Genomic DNA, 22,617 nt, shown 5'->3' with positions numbered 1-22,617 from the left:
AAAGTCAAATGAACACTCATCTCTTCATCGTTAACTTTTTTCCACTCAATAAAAGTTAACTTAAGGGTTCCTAACAACATGCTCTATTCCCAACAACATGGGAATAGAGCAGCTGCGAGAGAATTCAACATTAATGAATCAATGCAAGAAGAATGGGTTGAGTAATGTTTGACTTATATGACTGTTTTGTTTCACTTAATGCGCCTTATAATCCGGTGTCTCCTATGGTCAGAAAAATACAGTAGTTGTTGCTTTGGGTTTTTGCAGACCTTTGGGTGCTCTAACCAGAACCCACTGCAGATAGAGAGGTGCAGAGGCTGCAGAGCACAACGGGGACTACTGTCACGACGGTGGAGCTGAAATCCATCCACACATTAAGACACTAGCTGGAGAGGCAACCGATTTTTCTCCTTTGCACGTTGTCTCAGAGAATGTGGTTTTATTTATTTAAGCAATAAAAATAAAGCACAGGTGCAACTCCTGTGGCATGCATGCTCACACATGCCCTCTTGCTTTCACACATACAGTGTAATTCTGTGTGAAACGTTGGGTTGTTTTCGATTTCAGTTCAACACTTTAAAAAAGTAAACACATTGCCAAGGATGCCAAAGACAGTTTTTTTCTCCATGCCTTAATCCACTGTGGACCTACATCAAATTACTAAACTAGGCCACGCAAACACAGAAGTTGTGCCAAAGTAATCTTAGACCTTTCCGTCAGAAACAGAAGCCTAAATGGAGGATTTGTTTGTGTCGGATTCTTTAGTCCATGGATGAGCGTGTACTGAGGGAAAAGACAACAAGCTGTCATCTTGGAGAATGACATGATATGGATACTTGGTAAGGGTTTTTGCAAAGGAAGCAGCACGACCCTGGTTTGTATAGCCGAGACATAATGTGCTTGCCTGAAGTGTGCAACATCGATGCTGCTCCATCAGCCCTGTCACCAGATTGTGAAGAGAGAAAGTTACAGGTTATGGCCGTTGTTCATATAGCAAACATTAAGCAAGACACTTGTGTGTGCATGATGTACATTAGTCTCACGTTAGGGAAAACAGTAACCTTTAAAGGTGAGGCGTTGGGTATGTTGTGAGTGTGCACAGATGGCGACAGTTGAACACGAGGAGAGCCTGCACCTTTTCAAAGGTGTTTTATAACCTCTTTCTGCATTCGCTGGAGATGAGTTCTCAGTGAAAACAGAAGAAAGGGCTAATGCACATGCCAGACACGGTTATCACCAGAGCGTAAATGTGACATTACAGTCAATGCTGTACACACACATGCATGCTAGCACTACAAAGGGCAGGACACGGAAGACCTCTGGGTCTGCGGCTCGTCATAGTTAACTGGATCACTCAGCTGCAGAAATGCTCCACAGGCTAGCCTTCAGAGTATTGACAGGTATTAGGTTCACTAGTCTCTTTTTGTTTTGACTATGTGTGTGAAAAATTGTTTAGCCAGTTTCTTCTCCACTCCTAAAGAAGGAGGGAATTGTCAGGTCAAGCTAAAAAAAAAATAATCTAATTTATAGGTTGATGTGTTGCTATTAGTGGTAGTAGTATGACAGAGAGTGTGTGCAGAGATTTTTTATCCATCCTTTTTCAGAGTGGTGTTCCTGCAGGATTACCATTGTTGGCTTAAAGCTGTGCAGCACTGTGCCAGATTTCCTGCATGGGGCCATTTTAGATGAGTGATAGATAGTTATATAGCTGATCTGTGGGAAATGTTACTTTTTTTAAGCTGGTGTGTAGCAGAGATATAAAAGTTTGTTTCCACCAATAGGAACCCCATATTTAGGTCTATTAAGCCAGCCCGACAAAAGTTTCCCTGTTTAAACACAGAGCGAGAAATCAGCTCGTTTGAAAAACAAAAAGAATGCATTTGGATATCTTTTACATTTTTGCACAATTATTAGGCTACAAGTTTCTAAATGATGCAAAAGTCTGTAATTTGGATCTTTCAGGTTAGCATGAGAATTTACATTTTGTGTCCTTTATGAAAAGACTCAACACAGCTGTCAACCATCTGGATTATAGCACATAGCATTAGGCAATGATTTTAGCATCACACACCAGGAAAGTAGTGGAGTAGTTGGAACATTTGCATGATCCCAGATTAAAATAAACAGACTCGATTCATTTTGAAGAACTGGTGTAAAATCACAGATGCAGGGGTGGGGTTTCCTGTCCTTTCTACTAACAGAGTATGAACGTGAGTTACGACCCAATGCAGTCACCGAATCTGACTTTTTATGGAAGCCTGGACTCAAGCACTGATAAAACCAATTAACAAAAATATAAAACTTTCATTGTCCTTGAAATTTGCTACTGTGACGCATTGTGGAATTTTAATGCCAGTGTAGTGTCCTGTGCTTGCATACTCTATTGTTCCCTTAGAAATAAAATATTCCTCACATACTATTGTGTATGCATTAATAATATTAATAATGATAGTGATAATAAAAACATCTGCAATATTTTATTTTATTACATAATAATTTTCATTGAAGCTGAGCACTATCTCAGTCAGCAGTTAGCTTCTCCTTATTTGTCAAAGTCAGGAAAGCTGTAAACCATCAGGTGATGTTTTTCACATTTAGAAGAATTATTTAGTAGTTTTGCAATTTATCTTAAGGTTGTGCGTCCGTTTGAAAGTTTTAATTCATCAACAGGAGAACACATGAATAAATAAAGTGCATGATACTGTAGGGGGCCTGCTGTAGTTCTCATTTATGGTCGCACTCATTCAGAGGTGCATCAACTTTGCGATGTAGCGGCAACTTATTTCATTACCTCTGTGATTGTTAATTAGGTACTTATACTTGACAATATTATGTTAGTTATTCATAAATATTTGTCTACAGTATCAAATTATTAAGGGTGTATTTTGTTACAAAGAAGCTTCATGTCCACAATCATTTGTTTAGCTTAGCAGCCTGACTCATTAATCTGGCTAATGTATTTAAGTGTTTCCAGCATCACTGGGAGCATAAAGAGAAAACAAAGCTGCTGTTATTTTTAGTCATTACCAACAACAGCACCTCAGTAATTTGATGAATTAACGTAAAAACCTATACGGGCTCACATGTGTGAAAAGCTGCAGTGATCAGTCGGTCCTGATAAATGGTGCGTTCCTCTTTTCCCAGTTTGAGCCTCTCAGATGATTCTTACATACACGCAGGTTTCATCAAATTTATTAGAACATCTGTTCTAAAAACAAGAGGGCACAAATATTTAAGTCTGTCAAACTTGTTTAAAACTAAAAATGAACTTTATTCACTCTGAAGAGTTAATCCAGGCTAACTTTCAGCCACTAAAACTAATTTCATGTTCAGGAATGCAAGTAAATAATTTAGCATTTTAATCAAAAACGAATAACATGCTGTACTGTTTTGTTTTGTTTTTTTCAGGTTTTTTTGGTAAACAGTACATTTTAAAATTCAGGGATAAAAACAAGAATTATATTTTAACATTAAAAATACAGTTTTGATTAAAGAGCTTGTGCAGCTGTGAATTTAAGGCAGCTGTGGCATAAACCTTGCACTGGGTGGTGGTCTGATAAATTTGCTCAGCACTGTATATCACAGTAAACTAAAAACTGTCACTGAGGGATCGATTATTTTGTGTCTTTGTGTATTTTACAGTCCCTGTAAATATTTGGAAGAATTTTCAAATTTGTTAAGTCTCCTTATTCAGCCACCAAAGTGAGATTTAAATGTATTGAAATTCTAATTGTATTTCATATCTGTATCTGTAGGTAGCTTATATATATATTCCTTTTGTGTGTATTTATTTTTAATATTTTCAATATTTATGTAGAGATGTGTATATATGCAATATATACTATAATATATGCTTTTTATGCACCTTGACAACTTAAATGTTCCTTATTTGTGTACCAACCAAAAGAAAATTAAATCTGTTTCTCGTGCTATTCAAAACTGTAAGTTGCAGGATAAGAACGAGTGTGGACACATGCCACATTTAAAGTAGCAAACACAATACTTCTGCAGTAATTAAGTAGTAGTCGTACTACTAGGTGGCCTGGTGGCTCAGAATGAATCTGTTAGAGGGTTTAATCACAAAAAAATGTGTAGAATTGTTTATTTTTGTCTGTTGTCCTTTGACTTTATGTGCAGGATAAGATTATAAGTTATATGTGTTAAAACCAAATGGCATGTATCAGTTTTAACAAGTATTTTACATTTTTACCTCTAAGCCTCGTCACCTAACCCAGTTAAAACATATTACTTTAAAGGCTTTCCCAGATTCTCACACTCTGGATGGAAGTGAAGTGGACCTTTATCACATTCAGATCTCCAGAGTACTGGAAAAAAATACCGAAAAACATGTTGCCTCACAGTGAGCTGCCAGGATAAGTGCAGTGTTATATGTGAGCACATGCACGAGAACAGACATTCGCACATAGGTTCACGTCATGTGGATCACCTCAGAAAACACGGATTGGGTCATAATGTGGCTCTACGTGTATTCACTCTGGACTATTCTAAGACTATTAATAATGCATGCACATGGAATAGCTGTGAAAACACATATTTTTTCTTTCTAATTTTATAAGTACTACTCTTCTGCTTGGACACAATCAGAGTAAATCCGCTGCCCACGGACAATGAATTCTTTAAGTGAGTCTGCAGCTGGATAAGTGAATGAATGAAGTACCCTCTCTTCCCTGTGCCTGTCCTTTTCATATTCATCAACCTTCTCCTTTTCCTTCTTCTCCGTATTCTTTGGAGCTCTGCAGAGCCCTTGGTGATATGTCTATATATAGAAAAAAGGAGGAGCTTTATTATGAAAAATAGAGTGCCTTTAGTGCTCCGTCCCGGGGACGTCACTGGAGCTCTCCATTTTTTAAAGGGTTAATGATGCGCACATACAGGCAGTGGAGTGTTTTGTCTGTGCCGGACTGACTCAGGGTGACGAGGTCGAACTTTGGCAGACAGACTTCCTCAATTAACCACAACACCTTCTGGCTAAATGCCCTTTGTGAAAGGACAGTCTTTCTAGCACCTCCCTTGTGTTTTTGCATGGCTATGAAGTTTAAGAAGTGGGCAAAAGGTGAACGATTGAGGGTGGAAATATGTTGTCAGTCTATTGGACCCCTGTTTTGAACATCCATGGGAGAATTCCAGAAGATGTCATTTATCAAGTAACCAATTAAACTCTATACTGAACATTTAAATATTTTTAAGTTATTAAAAAAAAAATCAAACAACTGCTTCTGGTTGTTTGATTGAGCTCTAAAATGTGCCTAACTGTATGACTGACTATGATAAGAATGCATCACTCGCTGTCAGGCATAGGGATGATAAAGCAGGGGGTTGTTTTTGAATAGTTTTGAATAGTCAAGTAGTTCCCAGTGAACGCTGAATTAATTGCCAGCTCTTGTGTTTATCATTATCGCAGTAAATATGTAGGTCAGTGTACTTATTTACTTTATTTTCATGATATGATTTATCTTGGCATTTGTTTAAGTCCTGGCTGGCTTTTCAAATCTACTTAAGGATAAGTCACCTCACTCTTTTACTGGGGATTGTGCCTCTGTGTTAGCCTGAAATAACTGCCCAGGGCAGTAATCCAGATCGCTGCCCAGTGGTGCTTGCCTAGAACGACTCTGGTAACAATCATTTCTAATACAGAAATGTAACTAATTAGCCCGATGTGATAATGATTACTCTGTGGCAACAGCACCAGTTCATCCAATAAATCATCTGTTTTTTCTCATGGAAGCTTTGGCATTTGTTAATAATCGGAAGAAAGTTTTTTAGGTCTGTCATACCTGCTTATGCTTTCTAAACTTTGATTGGACGGCAGTTTTAGTTAGCAAACAGTCCATTGGTGGCATTTCTTGAAATCTGCAAGCGATGTTGATCAGTGGATGAAAATGTCGGTGTTTTTCTCTGGTCAGCTGTTTGTAGAGGTGATAGAGATGATACACTGGAGCATAACACGGTTCAGAGAAAAAGGAGTTGGGGGGGGGGTTTCTGGGAACAGAGCATAGCAGGTGCTGCCAGTCCATGGGGGCATATTTGTGTACTCTGCTCACTCAGTGGGAACATTTTAATTTGATCCCTTTGTTTCTATAAAACAGGTCAGGATTTGTTCTGGCCCTGGGCCGTTTGTGTCAGTGCTTGTAAAGAAACTGTTGTACTGATGCAGGAGTGGTGCGTTGTCAGAATCAGTCATCAAGCTGTGCCTGGTGTATTTGGTTAGGAGGTGCTGCTGTAAGAGTTCGCTTTGAATTCATTTGCAACACATCGCATTCTTTAGGGCAGTGGAAACACTCAAGAAGTAACACCGTGCCGCATTAGGGGAAAAAACACAAAGGCCTTGCTGTGGGCTCCGTGATATTAATCTAATGCACATTCTTTCATTCTGAGGGTAATAATGACAGGTCTTTCAGTTGGTGGAAGTTTGTTCAGCACGCAGCCTGTGCTTGCCACAGATAACGACAGCATTGTTTTTTTCACAGTGGAAAATCTGTGCACGTCACAGTGGAATGTTCTCCATTCTGACTTTACGTGCCTAAAGTTGCAACTCAGTTTCTCTCCTAAGCCAAATTCATTCCTCAGTAGCACTTTTTGGAGAAATAGATAGAAATTAAAGTTTGTGTGTAAGTAAATTAGAGCAGATGGATCTAATAATCTGCACTGTCATGTCTCGATTTCCTTTAAAAAATATTTGTGAATCTTTGGGCTACGCAGACTGATGCTTTCTGTCCCCGTCTGTGGCACTTATAGTGAGAGGTTTCCCTCTAATTAATAGTCCAGTGAGTGCGAATCGTTAGACGAGAACTGTGACTCATGGCTGATTTTAAAATCTTTGCAACCATCACATCCTGTACCGATGACAGATTTTAGTTTTTCTTTTGGAGAAGTCTAACAAAATATTAAGGCAACTCTTTCTCGCAGCTTTTGCTGCTCTAACATTTTAATGTCACCTTAGAAAAATTACATTTCCTTTTTAAATAGCAGTTTTTCTTATTTTCAGACTTTCCATAACTTTCTGTGAATAATCAATACAGTGTGGAAGATTAATTGGCTAAACCGACACTTTTCTAAGTGGAATTCTTACTTCTCCTATAATTTAACTGAAAATTCAGAGATTTTGTTCCTGTTCTTTACTTTTTTGTTCATGTGCGCGCTTCCTGTGTAAAATCTCCACAATCTTTGTGAGTCTTTGTTTTCATGCTTTCTGTCAGTTTTGGTTCAGGCTCGCTGTGACTGTGAGACCACCCTTCTGCCTCACTGTCTCTCATTCAGTTTGGTGTAGAAGTTGAAAAAGCAGCACTCCTGCTGCTCCTCAGTTTCACACTTGAAACATTCCCAGTATCCATGTGTAGCTGGTTGTTGAGTGTTTTGGTATAACGTATGATAGATTTCGTACCTGGGCACACACGCTATACGTGAGCCGTCACAAAGCTGGTTTTGGTTGCTTTAACTTGAAATGTTTAACTGAGCTTCAGTAATGAAGCTTTTTCTAAAGGGAGATGTCTAAAAGACAACTGCTGTAGTTCACAGCCCTCCAGCTCTCTTCCCAAGGATGCTTAAAAATGCAGCTGAGGAGTGAGGCTTGGGGATGTGGGGACCTGAGACTGACTGACTGTCAGTCACAGTATGAAAGGCATGAAAAGCAAGGCAGCATTGTTGGTGTCAGAGTTGTGATCGCTCTGAGAGAAAGGCGAAGAGTCCTCTTAGGGTCATTAAAGGCTCTCTGACAGGGAAACCTTCTGCAGTGCTTCCCACAGAACTAGATTTTATTTGTATGGGCAATATAAACAAAACCTGTATATACTTTGTGACAATAAAAAACATTGTAATCATGCTGTGGATATACTCCAACTACTCCATCCAGGAATACAGCTGATGATGGAAGTCCTTGCTGTGCACTGCTGCGACGGTGTGCTCGGTGTAGCGACACGTGAAGAAGTTCTCCATCTGCTGCAGGTTCTGTCAGAAGTGAAATGCAAAAGACAAAATACCTTCTGAAGAGACAGCTGGCTGATATCGAGGAAAGCCACAAGAGAAAGCTTCCAAACCACCGTTACAGAAACGACCGGAGGTGTGTTCATTACTACGTTTATCCTTAAATGTGCTGTTCTGGTGGACGAATAAAAGAATAATCTTCAAACAAGGTGTAAAAATCGTGTTCGCTGTTAGTAGGATGGTAACTCGCTTGTGACTAGACAACATCAGTGGTTGCACGTTGACTGCACTGCAACCGATTGCAAGTAGTTGATCACTTTTGACTGCAAGACAATTGCACAGGTTGCCCAGAGTTTGTGCGTGCATGCTGGAGATACAACCGGCCTCCGAACGGTCCAACTGTGACTGACTCCAACCGTTGTTTTCCCGAACGTGACTGTGGCATAAATAAAGACTATGTGTTGATGGCTTGCGAGCAGGGCTACAGTTTGCCTGTCTGAATGTTTTAAGCTTGCCTGTTCAGTGAGGTATCCGTACAGTCTGTCAACTCTGTATGTATTATTAAGCTCTGAATGTCGCACAAATTTATGGTAACCTCGTGTGTTTATGACCAACTTTGGTTTGCTGCTGGCACTTATCAGTCCCGCTAATGCTTAGCTGCATGCCTGTGCTAAGCAGAGCCACAAACTGTGCTCACAGTTATTGTTTTGACAGACTTGAACCAAACAGTGAATTTTCTGGAGGGGAAAAACACATTTTTCCATATAACATGATTTTTTTTTCATGTTATATGGACATACTGACTTTAACATGATAGTACTGTTTCAGTTAGGGTTTGCAGTCGTGTGTCAGTACTGAATTCACACCCAGTCGTGATGAAAGGTGAAAAGTTACTACAGTGTAAGACCAGGGTGCCCTTGCAGTTGAGTAGTTTTGGGTGAAGGCCTGCTATGCTGTCACTTTAGCTCTGGCCCTCGTCCTTTGGCTCCTTATCTGGCAAGTGTCAGTAAGAAATTCATCACTGGCAGCTGATGAGATGCTTCTACACTTTGTATTAGAGCTGGGCGATATGAGATTTTTTCATATCACGATATGTTTTTTTCATTTCAGGCGATAACGATATCTATCACGATATAAGCCAAATAACTATATTTGTAAGATTTAAATGTGCCGTTGCTCACAAGTAAAATGTGAAATAATCAGCAGCTTGTTTTTAAATATTTATTTCCCATAATAAGTTCAACAGGGTAGATGTACTTAAGGAACATGAGAGTTTTTCAGATAAATAAAGGCAAATATTGCAAACTACACAAAAGGCAGCCGCTAAAGCGTTTAAGTTTCAAAATAGAACAAACAAAAACAGACTAAATTGTCAATTCCACTTAGAAACAAAATATTAATTCTAAAAATAAATCTTAGTTTGTTTTACAGAAGAACAGACAAAACTGACTAACTTTTGTCAATATCAAATAAACTGAGAACTAAAAGGAAATTCTCAATCTCTCCTTGTTGTATAGCTGAGCTTTTCAAACAGTTTTAACAGTTACTTTAGTCTGACAAAAGCCGAATGACGAATTAGCGCTTCCAGTCAGAGACTGAGGCTACGTCCACACGTACACGGGTATTTTTGAAAACGGAGATTTTCTGTTTTCGTTTTAAAAAATAATCCCGTCCACACATAAAGGCAGAAATGAAGGAAAACGCTGCTATGAACATGCCAAAGCAGCAGGTGGCGCTAGATTCCTAACCGTGCAGAAATGTTGGCCAATCAGAAGTCTAGAAGCCTCGGTGGGAAAAAGTAAACAAAGCTGCGGCATAGAAGCAGAACCGAGTCGTATGTGTGGAGGGACAGTAACTGTGTGTATATGTAAGCATTTAAACACTGCAGAGAGTAGAATTAACAGTAACAGTATTGTAGAAATTCATTTCACCGAAACAATAACGCGGCGCACAGTGTGACGCATGCACCAGTTTATTGTATTTCCAGACTTGCTTTCGGCACATTTACAGTGCGGCTACTCTGTTTTTTGTCAGACTTGAAATAGCCGAAATACCTTCACACTACGGAACTTCTATGGCTCTTCCGTTCGACAATCTCTCCGGCATTGGAACCATCATCTGTTTTCTCTTCGGTCACGCTCGGTTGATTTTTCTAGTCGGCACACTCATTTCCTCCATTATGCGCTGGCTCCATTACCCGCTGGCTGCTTCCCAAACAAACACACGTGCGGCTTGGCACTTGTGCTGTACGTAGCAAGTCACGCGACGTGACGCTGCGGCTGTGATTGGTTCAGCTCTGCGCTACTGAATTTGGATCGGCTGACCTTTTTTTTTTTTTTTTTTTTTTTTTTTTTTTTTTTTTAAGAGGACAAGAGCGGCGAGGTCTATCGCGATAGCTTAATTTCTCTATCGAGTAAAAGTTATATCGCGATACATATCGTTATCGTTCTATTGCCCAGCTCTACTTTGTATCTCATTGTGGTGCTGGTTTATGGGAGCTGATAATTACAAATACAACATGGGTATTAATTATGAATCATTAATGTTTTATTTTTTAGTTCAGGGGCTCCTCTTGTGTCACTTTGAATTTTTCTTTCTGTCAGTTTTTCATTTGCTTGCTTTCCTAAACCCTCTATGGGCCGCTGCATGCACCGCAGCAGACACACACACACACACACGCACACATTTTTATTCCCAGGGTTGAGAAGTTCTCTCTCAAGGCAACATGCTTCCTTGTTCAGACCGAGTGGTGATGAAAGATGTGCCTAAATTAGGATGTCTTGCTTTAGCAGTGCAGGTGTAAGTTTTTAGCACCTCTCCCAAATCTTACACGTTTCAATCGTGCACTGAGTGCAGCTGAACTTTTCATTATCAGGTTTTTTTTTTCTTTTTTTTTTTTTTTTTTTTTTTCCTAAATGACATCAGAAACAGCAGTATGCGACATTACGTGATGGCAGAGCTTCAGTTCATCCTTTGTCATTTTTTTTTTTTTTTTTTTTTTTTTTTTTTAATAAATAGGACAGGGGGAATGAATGAGAGAAAGAGGGGGAGAGAAAGAAAGAAAACCAAAGGGGAGAAGAGACGGTGAGAAAGGGGGGGAAGAGAGAGAAAAAAAAAAAGAACTCCTGGGTCACCTGTATGGAGAAAAAAAAAAAAAACAAACAAACAAAAAAAACAAACAGAGGAGACAGCAAACAACAAAGAGCAACATAATAATAGAGAAAACAAAGCACCATCACAATAAACTAGCTAGTCATAGATATCAATATTTACTAAATAATAAACGATATTGTGCAGCACGCAAGATAGACAGCGCACAGTGTGCTTTGAGGCAGCAGCCAAGAAAGCTTTAGTCCGCGTCTGTGAATACCCATGTGTGCATACCTGTGTGGATCAGCATGCTTGCATTCCAAAGGTTTCTCCATGTAATGATCTGCTAGGGAGTGTGGGGGGGCCACAGCCCCGTCCTCCAGGGTGTGAAGCGGGTATGGAGGAGATCAAAACTCCAGACATCCAGAGGCCCCCAGAACACAAGAGACCATGGAAGACCAACAGAGGGGCAGCCGCGCCACTGTTCCAGTAAGAGCTGAGGAGAGTCCCAGATGAGGGCTCGCCCAGCAGCCGCGGAGCAGAAGTCAGGGGGAGTTGCAGTGACGCGCCCGTGAGCTCCGCCGGCCCCCAGCTGTGCCTGAGTGACCGAGCCCCAGGCCGAGAGGCCGGGGGCACCCCACCTCCAAAGGGGCCCGAGCGAGCCCCAGGCCCCAGGCCCCGACAAGCGGCAGCCAAGGAGTGAGCCGGTGTGTACCCGGTTTTTTTTTTCTTGCAGAAAGAGTCTCGCACTTCCATCAACACCTTTATATTGCAGTATGTGATTAAACCTCCCAGCACGTCCTTTGAGGACATTTTTCGTAGATTTTGTTTTTCATAAGTGAAAATCTTTTCAAGAGTCCTCAAGAGGGTTCGTGGGTATTAAATTAAACTCACCAAGTTAGAATATGGAGTCAATGGTGTACTCATTAATGTCATGCGGTGGTAAGAAATGCTTGACAGCCATTGGATGCCTAATAAATTTCTCTTTAATGCTAAAGTGGCTCTTGAAACAGATTCCCAAAGGACATGCTTGTGGGGGAAAAATCAACTTTCTTTTGCTTTTTTTAATTTTAATTTAGATAAACCTGGACTCATTCTAAAAAAACCCATTCTTCTATTATCACCTGCTTCTAAGGCCTCCACGTCTATCAGTGCATTTGCAGACAAAGTGAATGTACAAGGATGACTGCCATTTGAGTCAAAGCTGTGTTGTAACCCAACCTGATGACCTAAATGAACAGACTGGAGAGCTTTCAGGCAGTGACAGTGACCCGCACGCATGCCTAAGAAGTGCTGCCTTTAAATGGCAGTGTAAATGGTGGTGAAAGTCTGGGAACAACACTTTCAGTAAGGCTGGTTTGTTTGGGATTAGTGGGCCAGATGGCTGCTTCTCTGCGCACGTCCATTTAAATGTGTGCAGTTGCTTGATTTGTTTGTCTGAAGACACTTACAATGAGTACAGTAGTAAAATAAACAAATCATTACTTAAGTGAGCAATGGTCAAAGCCACAGCGGGCGATTGCGGTTACAAATATTACTGTGCTGCTTAAAGAGCTTTGTGAGACATAACAAAAGCGGGAGCGGTGAAAAGAATTAGAGCTAGAGAGTGCATAGCCTTCAAACATGGCATGATTACACAAAGACCTCTCTAATGAGAGATCCACGCTTCAGAGGGAAGTGCTTCGTTTTAAGGAAAAGGAATGCTTGCTTTTTTTGGTCATCTCTGCTTTTGTGTTGAATCGAGCAGCTTTTGTTGCAGCTTGTTTCCTTTCTTTGGGCATGACGGAGGTCTTTGTTTGGATTTGATGACCGGTCATCTAACCATTCGCGCTAATGTGACTTTGTCTTCAGCTTCAAGAAATACAGCTGTGTACACAGTACATTCAGATGACAAAGGAAAGAATCAAATCTTTGTGTGTGGTACAGTTTTTAAAGTTTTTGAGTGTTAGCTGAAAGGACAAGCAGCATTTGTAATACGTGACTTCATAAAGAGACTTTTTAACCCTAAAAGCATCATTCAGTCCACCTGGACTTATTTCGTAACTTTGGCTGTAACACCTGTAGGTGGCAGCACTGCTAAGAATGATCAGCGTCACGCGCCATTTTTGAATAAACGGAAAAAGTAGAACCGACCCTGAAATATTTGGTTAATGTGGGGTTTTTTTGAACCCCCATCAGTTCATTCTAATCTTTGTTTCTGTCACGGTCTCGCTGGCAGACCGTGGGGATGTGGGGAAAGGAGGACCCAAAATGCAGGACTCTACTGTGCAACAGTGTTTATTTACAGAGGTGACAATCCGAACAACAATAAATCCCCCCGTGCGATCCCAACTCCCGTTCCGTGTCTTCTCCTTTATCCCGTGCTCCGTGCTCTGTCTCCGTTCCCTGTGTACTCTCCGTGTGCTGCCTCCTGGTCGCCACAATTCCTCCTGAGGAAACACGCATACCAAAGGCAGCCGTGAGTACAAAACCTAACAGTAGACTTGCACTAACCTTGCACAATACACTTAAGACTGACGGGAAGTCACTCAACGATCCAGCGTCGAGGAGCTCTCAGCCACACTGTTTTGAAGCTCCTCTGACGAGGCTTGATCGGCGCCAGGTGTGTGTGGATTCCTGGGTGGGACCGGTCAGCTGGCAGGGCCACACCCACCAGGCCTAAAAGTGCCTGCCACGACCGCACCCTCACATACACAAGCACACACCCCTAAACACCTGACAGTACACCAACACGGAAAAACAGGACAGCAGACACAACCATAATAACAACAACCACAATAATGATAATAATAATAATAATAATAATAATAATAATAATAATAATAATAATAACTACAATAGTAGTCCACACTGCTCACGGACCCCGAATCCCTGGAACTGGGTCCGTGACAGTACCCCCCCTCTAAGGGTCGGCACCCGACGACCCAAAAACAAAAACAAAACAAAAACCACAGTACAACCAACCCCGGGCGGGCGGTGGGGGGTCCCGGACGGAGGGCCCCAAAACCCCAGTTCAAATGTCCAACCACTGCCATGGTGGGAACAACAGTTCTTGCGGCCGACCCAGTGGACCGCAAGCAGGCAAAACTCGCTACGGGTCAGGCAGTGGTGGGAAAACAGTTCGGGCGGCCTACCTCCAACCCCATGATGGAAGCGGAACGCTTCAGGCGGCCTGCCACGGATCCGGTGGCGGCGGCGCTGCTCCTCCGGCGGCCTGCCACGGGTCCGGTGGCGGCGGAACGGTTCTGGTGGCCTGCCACGGGTCCGATGGCAACGTCGCTGCTCCGGTGAGCAACAGCGAGGCGTGGCACATGGTCTATGACGCGCCGGTCGCTGACGTGGACGCACTGGACGTGGATGGCGTGGAGGCCGCGCTAGACGTGGAGGTCCCTCCGGTTCGCTGACCTCCGGCTGAGCGGGTCCCTCCTCGGCTGGCAGCGAGAGCCCCTCCTCGGCTGGCAGCGAGAGCCCCTCCGCGGCTGGCAGCGAGAGCCCCTCCGCGGCTGGCAGAGAGAGCCCCTCTGCGGCTGGCAGCGCCGGTTGTTCCTTCCGCTCGCCGAGCTCCTCTGCTGGTGGCTCGCTGAGCTCCTCTGCTGGTGGCTCGCTGAGCTCCTCCGGCTCGGGCATGCTGAGCTCCACAGCTGGCGACGCGGGCTCCTCCCACTCGCTGAGCTCCCGCTCGGGCATGCTGAGCTCCTCCGGCTCGCTGAGCTGCTCCTGCTCGCTGAGCTCCTCCGGCTCGCTGAGCTCCTCCGGCTCGCTGAGCTCCTCCGGCTCGCTGAGCTCCACAGCTGGCGACGCGGGCTCCTCCCGCTCGCTGAGCTCCTGCTCGGGCATGCTGAGCTCCTCCGGCTCGCTGAGCTGCTCCTGCTCGCTGAGCTCCTCCGGCTCGCTGAGCTCCACAGCTGGCGACGCGGGCTCCACCCGCTCGCTGAGCCGCTCCTCCGGCTGCGACGCGGGTATAGATGGTCGTTGATCCGGAGGTGAAGATGGCGATGCGGAAGCTGCAGGTGGCGAAGATGACGGTCGAGTGGGTGATGTGGATGGTGAAGTCGAGAGTTCTGCGGTCGCTGCAGTCTGATGGGACGCTGGTGGAGAAGTAGCTGCAAAGGGCGGAGGTGATAATGGTGCGGCAGCTACTCGTGGTAGACTGGACAGCGATGTAGAAACAACAGGCGGGTGACATAATGGCAGGGTAGTTCCAGCAGGCATATCAGCCTCCAACTGAGGATGAAGACGAGAGGCTGACTGGACTGGCTGTGCTACGGCTACAGGCTGGGCAGCTGGCTGTGCTACGGCTACAGGCTGGGCAGCTGGCTGTGCTACGGCTACAGACCGGTCAGCTGGCAGGGCCACACCCACCAGGCCTAAAAGTGCCTGCCACGACCGCACCCTCACATACACAAGCACACACCCCTAAACACCTGACAGTACACCAACACGGAAAAACAGGACAGCAGACACAACCATAATAACAACAACCACAATAATAATAATAATAATAATAATAATAATAATAATAATAACTACAATAGTAGTCCACACTGCTCACGGACCCCGAATCCCTGGAACTGGGTCCGTGACAGTTTCCAAAAAAAGAAAATATAATAATTTAAATTATTAGGCATCAACTGCCGAAATTGAATGCTTTAGATGTCTCTCACATCTCGCACGTTTGTGAAAATGTTCAAATATTACTGGAGCAATTTGGTCTACAATTCCCAGAGAGAGCTCATGTTATAGTCTTTAAGTTGGTATTGACAAATTAATGAAAGATGGGCGACCTTCTTTTTACCCTTAATTCTTATACCGACTCCTCACGTGCTCATTTGGATCAGTAGAAGTTGCTATTGTGAACTCTCTAACAGAATTTCTGACCTAATGGTAACATCACGTTAGGTAAGACCTCTTAATCATCGAAAGCATGCCACATTAAGACGGGCTGCCTCATTCACCAGCTCATACAAAGGAAGGGTTTCTATCCCACAGAGGAGCTTTGCATCCTCACGATTTCCAGACTGCAGAGCAGAGTGCTGCAGACTCCAGTGGAATGTGTCAGCAGGCAGGCAGCGCTAGTGGTTTTTGGAAGGAAGATGTAGCAGTCCTATTACTCACCTCTGTAGCAGGGATAGTGCTGTTTTGTGCCTCCCAGGGGTTCGGTTCAATCATCGGTGCACACTTTATTACCTTGTTCTGTGAAGGTGTGCGTGTGCATTTGCTGCAGAGCCCTTTGCTCTTAACTTCTGTATTGTACAGATCTTTTTTTTTTTATTCCCAGAGGGGTTTATGCTGTTTAATATATAGTCTTTGTATCAACCTCTAAAAATTGCCTCTGTGTGTTTGAAATAAATATGTGCTCTTCCCACGGGTTGCGTATGCATATCAGGCTCGATTCTTCTCCTCTTCTTCTTCTCGGGCACCAGTGCTGCGATGATTATGCTGCTGTATTTTCTCGCTGCGTCTGCCACAGATGTTGTCATGACCCCGGTGGATGAAACAGGTTTTCCCTTAATTATTTGAGCAACATCTGGGTACAAGGCAGAGAGGCAGCAGAGAAGGACGTTTGTCCTGGAGGGCGGTCGTCCGTAATCGAGCCGTAAATAAGACGTGGCTCAGGGGATGTGGGAAGCTTGTGCAAGCAGGCGTGGGTTTGTATGTGGGCGAGAGGCCATTTCAATAGAGTGCTCAGCAGGGTAGGGGGAGGGGAAGAGGTGGAATCTGCCATATGGATGAGAGAAAAAGACAAAGGGAAAAATAGACGGGAGAAGAGGAGGAAGGAGGAAAGGAGGGAGACTCAGCGGCCTACGTCAACTCACTTAATGCTTCCTGCTGGCCCCGGGGATGCTGACAGCACAGTTTTGTTGATTCATCCCCCTTCTCCAACTAGTTATCCTATCTTTCACAGTCAGTCTCTATTCCTGTTGCCCTTGCACTGCTTTGTTTGTAATGCTCCAATCTGTCTCCTTGTCCTCTAGTGTGACCTTGCGAAACTGGAGCCTTCACTGTCATATCATCAGGTCTGCTGATGCATATGCCTTACGCCACAGACCGTCTTTGTCTTCACAGTCAAAACTGTGCGCGTTATGTAATGCTCCCCGCAGGGTAGGAGGTGAAGGGTAAAGGCAGTGTGCCACAGGGATGGGTTACAAAAAGTTGATGGATGGATGTGATTGCTGTAAGTAGGAAGTGTCCTTTCTTGCAGGGTGTGCTCCCACATTTAACACTGGACCTGCCTGGATTAATATATTCAAAAACTGCCACGGGCCCACTTGACACCCATGGACCTTGGTAGGACTGCAGTCAACTCGCTCGACTGTTCAACAAATGGAGCTGACTGGGACTAGATGTGCCCGCTGTTGTGCAACTGTTATCAAACCAAACATGTTGAAATGCAGGATTGTTCAAAAGCACAACTTATTCCTTTATATTTTGCTTCCAATTAACAAGACTTTCCTCAAATTTTTTTCCAGACTCTCTGAAAGTTTCAAAAACAAAGTTTGTTTTTAGTTGAAAAACTGCAAAAAATGCCAAAGAGAACAGGCATGAAATTGTATTTTTGCACCAAAAAGATTCTTCAAAAAGAGCCATTAGCCGAAAACGTTACACACCATGCAGAGATAAGCCATGAATCCAAAAACAACAAGACTGCCTGTAGCAGATAAACAGTATCTAAAAGTCATATCCTTAAGAAATAGAAACAAATCTAAATTCTATCATAAACCTGACACAGGACCTGAGACAAGCATCTGGACTTTCAGCTGATTCGATCGATTCGAAATGGTCTCAGTAGAAAGGTGGCTGTCAAGAAGCCATTCTTGCCTCTAAGAAAAGGCTCAAATATGTCAAATTACACAAGCACTAGACTGAAAGTGAGTGGCAACAAGTGTGATGGAGTGATTCAAATCCTCGTCCAATTTTTCTTATATGTGAAGGAGGACAGGAGAGTGGTACAACAGTGAATGGTGGTGGAGAAACATGGTGGAGGCTCTCTCTGCATTGTTGGAGATCTTGTCAAATTTGAAATTATGAATGCAGAAGTGCTGCCAGAATTATATCCACCGTGCAGTACCATCTGGAAAGCATCTGATTGGCAGCAGCTTAAAAGTTTGAGCATAACAATCATCACAAAGACGCTGCCAGTGCAGTAAAACCTGGATTAAAAAAAACAAACCAAAGCTGGACCTCACCTTTAGCGAGGCAGAGTAGGATCATCTTGATAGAAAACAGAACCAAAGGCAACAACATCCAAAGAAGAGCTTTGGAATGTCCTTCAAGAAGCCCGGAGAACGATTCCTGAAGACTTCTTAAAGAAATTCCAAGAAAGCTGCCTCGCTCGAGTTCAGGCTGTGTTGAAGAATAATAGTGGTCACAGCAATTATTAACTTTGAAAGTCCTTAGAATTGTACACATAAATCATGTGTTCAGACTTCAGCTTTTGTTGACTCGATAAATAATTTCATCTTCAAACTGAAAGAAAGTAGAAACAAACTTAACTCTATGCTTGTTTAATCTGCCTTCGTTCAAAGTAGGAAATGATAAAGCCGGCATAGATGCAGATACCTGGAAAGGTGACATCATATTGGCCACAGTGGTGAGATTAGCAGGAATTCGAAGCTGCATGTTTATGAAAGCCCCCGATTTTAAATTCATCTTTAAATTCAGCTGAAGGCCTCTTGCATGTTAAAGTCTGTAAAAAATTGGAGACTTTGGGTGATTATCAAGCGTTGTTGCTGGAGCAGCATCTTTCAGGGCTTTTTAAAACGGCACATTATGGCTCCAGCTACACGTACGCCAAAGCTGGCTTTGGTACTTTGAATCTGCCCGAGGCAAAGAAGCTCTTAAGATGTTTCCAAACACTGGCTTGGATTAACTGCCACTCAGTGATTGGAAAAATCAACTTTGATGTTTGTTACTGATTAGGCAGTAAAAAGAGTTAACACCGGACACCGCCGGTGCTCCAGTGTGGAGAACAGTGTGTGGCAAAGGACACTGAGCAGTCTCCTTTTAGTTTGTGGAAAATACTGAACAATGTGGCAATAATGTTGAGATTGTTCTGTTGGGAAATCCATACAAAAAGTTAATGTATTAAAGGTTTCAGCCCATCAGCCCATACGTTAGGGAAAGGAGTTGCTATGATGCTCCCAGAAAATTCTCAACATCTGTCGTAGGTAGTGGCAAGAACAATAAAGACAATGATATTTTCAGCTTGTCTGTGGTTGTCCTAAGCTTCTGGTGACTTTTCTCCAGCTCTTACAGCGGGCTGCCATCATTTCTGTCTAGTTGCTCCTTTTCTCAGCTTCAGTCTTTAAGAGAAACATAACCCTGTTAAATTACCATCATCTAGTTTAATTTTGCAGACGGGCAGCATTAATGACATTTGCTGCCTTGCTCCAGCACTGACGTTATCATTTTATTATTAGTAGATGGAAAAAGTTGATGGATTCCCCAGGTTTGATTATGTCGGATGTGCTGCCTGATGCAACCGTCCTAATCATCCAGGCTAGAGACCGACACCAGCACGAAAGTACACTAGCTTGTGACCGCCAGAGGCCCTGTTTATGATAACTGTTCAATACTTGAGTGTTGTTGAAATGGGAGCTTCACCGACCTCTCGAAATTCTGAATAAAGTGTTTTTTTGTTCAGCGTTGTGAATATCAACTAATTCAGCTTTTAGTGAGGGGAGGGGCTGCGTGCTACCTGTCTGTAGGTGCTATGTGAAGTTGTGTGTCACCCTGAGAAATAAGCAGATTATTCGACTGTGTTAGGTGAAGGTTTAGTTTACGAGATGTAAAGCAGTTCTCCAGCTCATTTCGACAGGTTTACATTCTCGATACTCTGACTGGTCAGTACCTTGCTCTTCTCAGAATTAGAAATTTGATCTGCTGAGGAAGCAGAGCATATACTGTAGCTCTGCTCAGTGGCTTCAGTTCCTCCCAGCCTGAATGTCCTGAGTTGACTGGGCAGATGCCAGGTAATCCCCTCTGAATTTTGGAACCAGTCTGAAGCTGACATCCAGCTCGCAGGCGGCTCGTAGAGTCGAGAGCTGCTCTTATTTACAGTGAGAGTGGTTGAGGAATGTTTTGTCACGAGATGTTAAAGTAGCAAGGAAAGATAAAATGGAAAACTATTTTTAATTCATTTAGAAATGTCTGCACTTATTGAAGGCTTAGACGAATAGACGCCATTTTGCTTCAGTGTATTGATTCAGCGTGTCATCGTGCCGATTGTTTTGAGCAATGTTTTGTTCATTTAAGACTAAAACTTGAAATTGTCCTCTTGGCTTGCCCGTGGCCTATTTCAGTTAGTCTTCAGATTTAAAGCTTAAAAAATATAAGTTTTATGAGTGAAAAGTCCAAATCCGTTCAGCTCTATTCTGCCCACAAGTCAAAGCTGATCTCCGTAGCTCAGAGATTAGATTAAATTGATATGAGTTAAGATGGGATTATGCTCCTTTGCACATCCGGATACAAACAGCTGTACACTCTATGGACAAGTAGATGTTGTCATTGCCCATTTTTCTAGATATTTGAGGTCTGCTTAAAGGATGGACGCCTTGTTGGTGCTCTCGTAGCCTCATGCCTGTGCTGCACACATCGTTGTGTTTGCTCTCTGATGCTGAAACTTGGACCCTTGTGAATGTTAGATAATACACAGAACATAACACTGTTTCTGCAAAGCCATCAAAACCAAACTGTCTGATCTTCTTACAGCTTTTATGTACTTATGTCTCTGGAAAATATTTAATGAAGCGTAGCAGCCTGTTGGGCGATTGTTGATGATTTACGGAGAGGCTTAAAGTAATTTATAAAACTTTGAACATTTAAAGCCAAACATTCACGTTGTTGGTGTTTGTGCATGAGGAGAGATCTATTTTCTGTTATTCAATGGCCATCATTTGCTCATTTCACTAATTTCTGCAGTTTGGTTCTGTGAGATTAAGAGAAATCTGAAAAAATGGATGGATATGAATGTGTATTTATAACACCATTTACTTCACTGCTTCTGAATAAAAACAGTCAAGAGAAAAGTCAGTGAGAGAGCAAAAATGTGAGCCATTATCAAATGTGTTTTGTAGCTGTCAGTCACGGCTGATGGGAGGCTGTCTTTCCTGTGCAGTAATCCGGGGAATTCCCTAGAAATTCCTCTCGTATTTAGATTGCTGAGATATTTTAGCTACTGCATCTATAATAGCATATCACTGCGTTCCTATTAAATGTTAACTAGAAACATTTCCAGTTGTGCATGATGATAGATTCTTTTTTTTTTAACCCAACAAGCCCAAGCACACATCTTCTCCACCCACAAAATCAGACATTACTGCAGAATTTCTTAACATTTATTAGGTTTGGTGCTGACTCGGTGTACTGTGTACAATCACATGAAAAAAGCACATCACTCTTGAGGCCTCAGATCTGTAAGTGTGCATCTGCAAGTTATTTTAACTGTATTTTTAGGTGCAGTCGATCCGAAGCCATTTTCAGTCCTTTTGACCTTGTCTTCATTGCTCAACTTGAACCAAGTGAGGAGTTAGAGACCTTTTTATGTGCACGATGACTCCTAATATAGATGACAAGGGCATGTCTTTCTAGCTTAACCTGTGCCCGCAGCAGGCCTCAATCATCTTGTGCTTCCCATCTCCTCCATGTGTTTCTGCTTCAGTAGTTCAACATCGTGACTTCATGCAATTGTGGAAGACAGACTTTGCTGGTCAATGCCAAGCACACATTTGTAATGAAGATACTTTTCTCATCATGTAAGGGTATTTTCTTTTAAAAAAAAGAAGTTGCTTTAAGAAACATTATGACCCACATTGGTGTATTTAGCTGTTTGAGAATTTAATCTATGGGAACTTTAAATTGAAGATGAGCAGACGATCAAGTACAAAACATTACATATTAACACAGCCAATAGTTACTAAGAGTTAAGTCTGAGATTAAGCCTGCAATAAAAACCAGGATTTTTATTTTCAACATGACTTAAAGTGCTAATTGTACCATACTTACTAACAATACAACGAATGACAACAACAAGTGGTCATGTGTGAACAAGCCTGCTGAAGGTATATCACATACTACTCAGTATAATGAGACAAATAGAGAAAAGAAAATGATTGAAAGAAAACAAAGAAGTTGATGTGTTTAGGAATTAGCTAGTTATTACTTACTATGTGTTTAACATGCTGTATTTACAGTCAAAGGAAAGAAATTAAATCTAAGGTTTTAACATCATCTTGTTAGATCATAAACAGCAACACACGTGATACACTGTGTCAGTATTTGTTTAAGAAAGACGAAGCCAGTTTATGAAAAACTAAGTGCATCCTTACTGCTTCCAGAGGGGTTAAGAGTGTAAGTAGCAGCCAGGTGCTGCTAGTCAAATGCATGTAATTGCCTGGAGAACTCTGGAGTGGACCATCACCTCACTACCTGGATTTTGGACTACCTCACCGACCGACCACAGTATGTGAGGACTCAGGGCTGTGTGTCGGACAGGGTCGTCTGCAGTACGGGGGCCCCACAGGGAACGGTTCTGGCTCCGTTCCTCTTCACCATCTACACTGCAGACTTCTCCCACAATTCCACCCA

At 42.7% G+C, this 22,617-nt stretch overlaps 2 protein-coding genes across 2 annotated transcripts in view; one reads left to right on the top strand and one right to left on the bottom strand.

The window, feature by feature from the left end:
* Positions 1–22,617, top strand: part of adarb1b (adenosine deaminase RNA specific B1b) — a 131,684-nt gene that overhangs the window by 8,588 nt on the left and 100,479 nt on the right. The gene's annotated exons all lie outside the window — the stretch shown is intronic.
* On the bottom strand, positions 13,864–15,243 carry LOC146616624 (uncharacterized). Its single transcript, XM_085374325.1, has one exon. The coding sequence runs from the start codon at positions 15,241–15,243 to the stop codon at positions 13,864–13,866; it is 1,380 nt and encodes a 459-aa protein (XP_085230451.1).

Source organism: Diplotaxodon limnothrissa, linkage group LG16 (assembly GCF_057381915.1).
Source record: "Diplotaxodon limnothrissa isolate DT_005_m linkage group LG16, D_limnothrissa_male_GT1.1, whole genome shotgun sequence".
Taxonomy (NCBI): Eukaryota; Metazoa; Chordata; class Actinopteri; order Cichliformes; family Cichlidae; genus Diplotaxodon; species Diplotaxodon limnothrissa.
Note: the sequence above shows the minus strand (reverse complement) of the source record. Positions and strands in the feature narration are given on the sequence as shown.

Coding starts and splice junctions, on each gene's coding strand:
- LOC146616624 (XM_085374325.1), bottom strand. CDS start 15,243: ATGCCTGCTGGAACTACCCTGCCATTATGTCACCCGCCTGTTGTTTCT.